General features: G+C 28.4%; 1 protein-coding gene across 2 annotated transcripts in view; it reads left to right on the top strand.

Annotated features, from left to right (window-relative positions):
* Nucleotides 1–1,537, top strand: part of STX17 (syntaxin 17) — a 48,628-nt gene that overhangs the window by 9,772 nt on the left and 37,319 nt on the right. For both annotated transcript variants that reach the window (XR_551065.1, XM_008580518.1), the window contains exon 2: nt 908–973. Coding sequence is in view for 1 of the 2 variants with exons in the window: in XM_008580518.1 (XP_008578740.1) it covers nt 908–973 (66 nt within the window). In the remaining variant the exon portion in view is untranslated. The remainder of the gene's footprint in view (nt 1–907; nt 974–1,537) is intronic.

Genomic DNA, 1,537 nt, shown 5'->3' with positions numbered 1-1,537 from the left:
TATATATCACAAATATTCTTTACTAATTGCTTTTTTAAAAAATAAGTTTTAATTATTTAATATAATAATGTATATGATACAGCAAATATATGTATTATATTATAATATATATTTACATAGTTTAAAAGCCAAAGCCAAATACAATTAGAGGGCTTAGAGTGCCCTACCATCTCTAAGTCCTACTTGGAAGAAACCATTGTTAATCTTTTTGGTCATTTTCCTTGGTATTTATCTCTTTATTACTGAATACCATGTGTAGACTGGTACTTCTTGATTAATCAGGTTTAGGCATTATCTCTTCAGTTCTTGTCATGGTAGGTGGAGCTCTAGCTTCCCACCTTGCTGTCCTACTTTCCTTCATCCTATAACGTTACAGATATTACAACTTTTGGTTAAATTAGTAATCAGTATCTCATTATTTTGTTTATGAAGATAATGTCTCCTGCTCAGCCACATAGTGAAATTCAGTGCAGCCCTTTACTTTTTTTTNGCTGTTAATCTTTTATTTTTCACTTTTTTTACATTCTCATTATTTATATTTTCCATTTCCACTTTTTTTACATTCTCATTATTTATATTTTCCATTTCCATTTCCATTTGCAATATAGATAAAATACATAATCTTTTTTGGTAATACCACCAAGGTCAAAGGTTCGGATCCTTATACCAGCCAGCTGCAAAAAAATAAAAAATAAAAAAATAAAATAAAATAAAATTGTTGAAAATAACCCGGATCTACTGATTTTTTGTTTTATAATTTTAGAATTTTAACTACCAGTATTAAATCACTATGTTTTCTAGCTAGAATGATAAAGTTTGGGTAGGTGAGGGGGGGATTTTTATGGTAAGTGGAATTAATCCTTTAGATAAGAAAAATTCAGTTTTTTCCCCTTTTCCTTTTGTATAGTATCAAAGGTGCAGCATCTGGGACAAATTGCATGAAGAGCATATCAATGCAGGACGTACAGTTCAGGTAAGGCTATTATATTGTTTCTGGTAAATCAATATGAAAAAGTCTTAAGAAAATTTTGCTAAAATAATACCTTTGTAGCTGAATCCTTTTATACATATTTGTTACTATTTCCATAAGGATACATTTTTAGCAGGAATTGCAGAATCACATGTCATGCATATTTTAAGGTTTTGTTTCATATTATCAAATTTTCCTCCAGAAATGATATATCAACTTACACTCTCACAATCAATAAATTTTCCAAAAACCTTACAACATTGGTATTACCCATTTCTCAAATATTTGCTAATTGGTAGGTTAAAATAATGCTTTGTTGTTTTAATCTGGATTTTTTTCTTATTATTGCTTTGAAGGGTGAAAGTTTTTTCATGTGTGCCTTGGGCAGTAATATTTCTTTTGTTAGTTGCCTATTCATGTCCCTTTCATATATGAGTATTATATTATGCTGATGTCTTTTGTAAGAGCTCCTTATAATTTGAAAGATATTGATCTTCTGTCTATAGTATATATCACAAATATTCTTTACTAATTGCTTTTTTAAAAAATAAGTTTTAATTATTTAAT

Source organism: Galeopterus variegatus, unplaced genomic scaffold (genome assembly GCF_000696425.1).
Source record: "Galeopterus variegatus unplaced genomic scaffold, G_variegatus-3.0.2 Scaffold2116, whole genome shotgun sequence".
In the NCBI taxonomy this organism is placed as follows: domain Eukaryota; kingdom Metazoa; phylum Chordata; class Mammalia; order Dermoptera; family Cynocephalidae; genus Galeopterus; species Galeopterus variegatus.
This window is presented reverse-complemented; position numbering and strand designations above follow the sequence as displayed.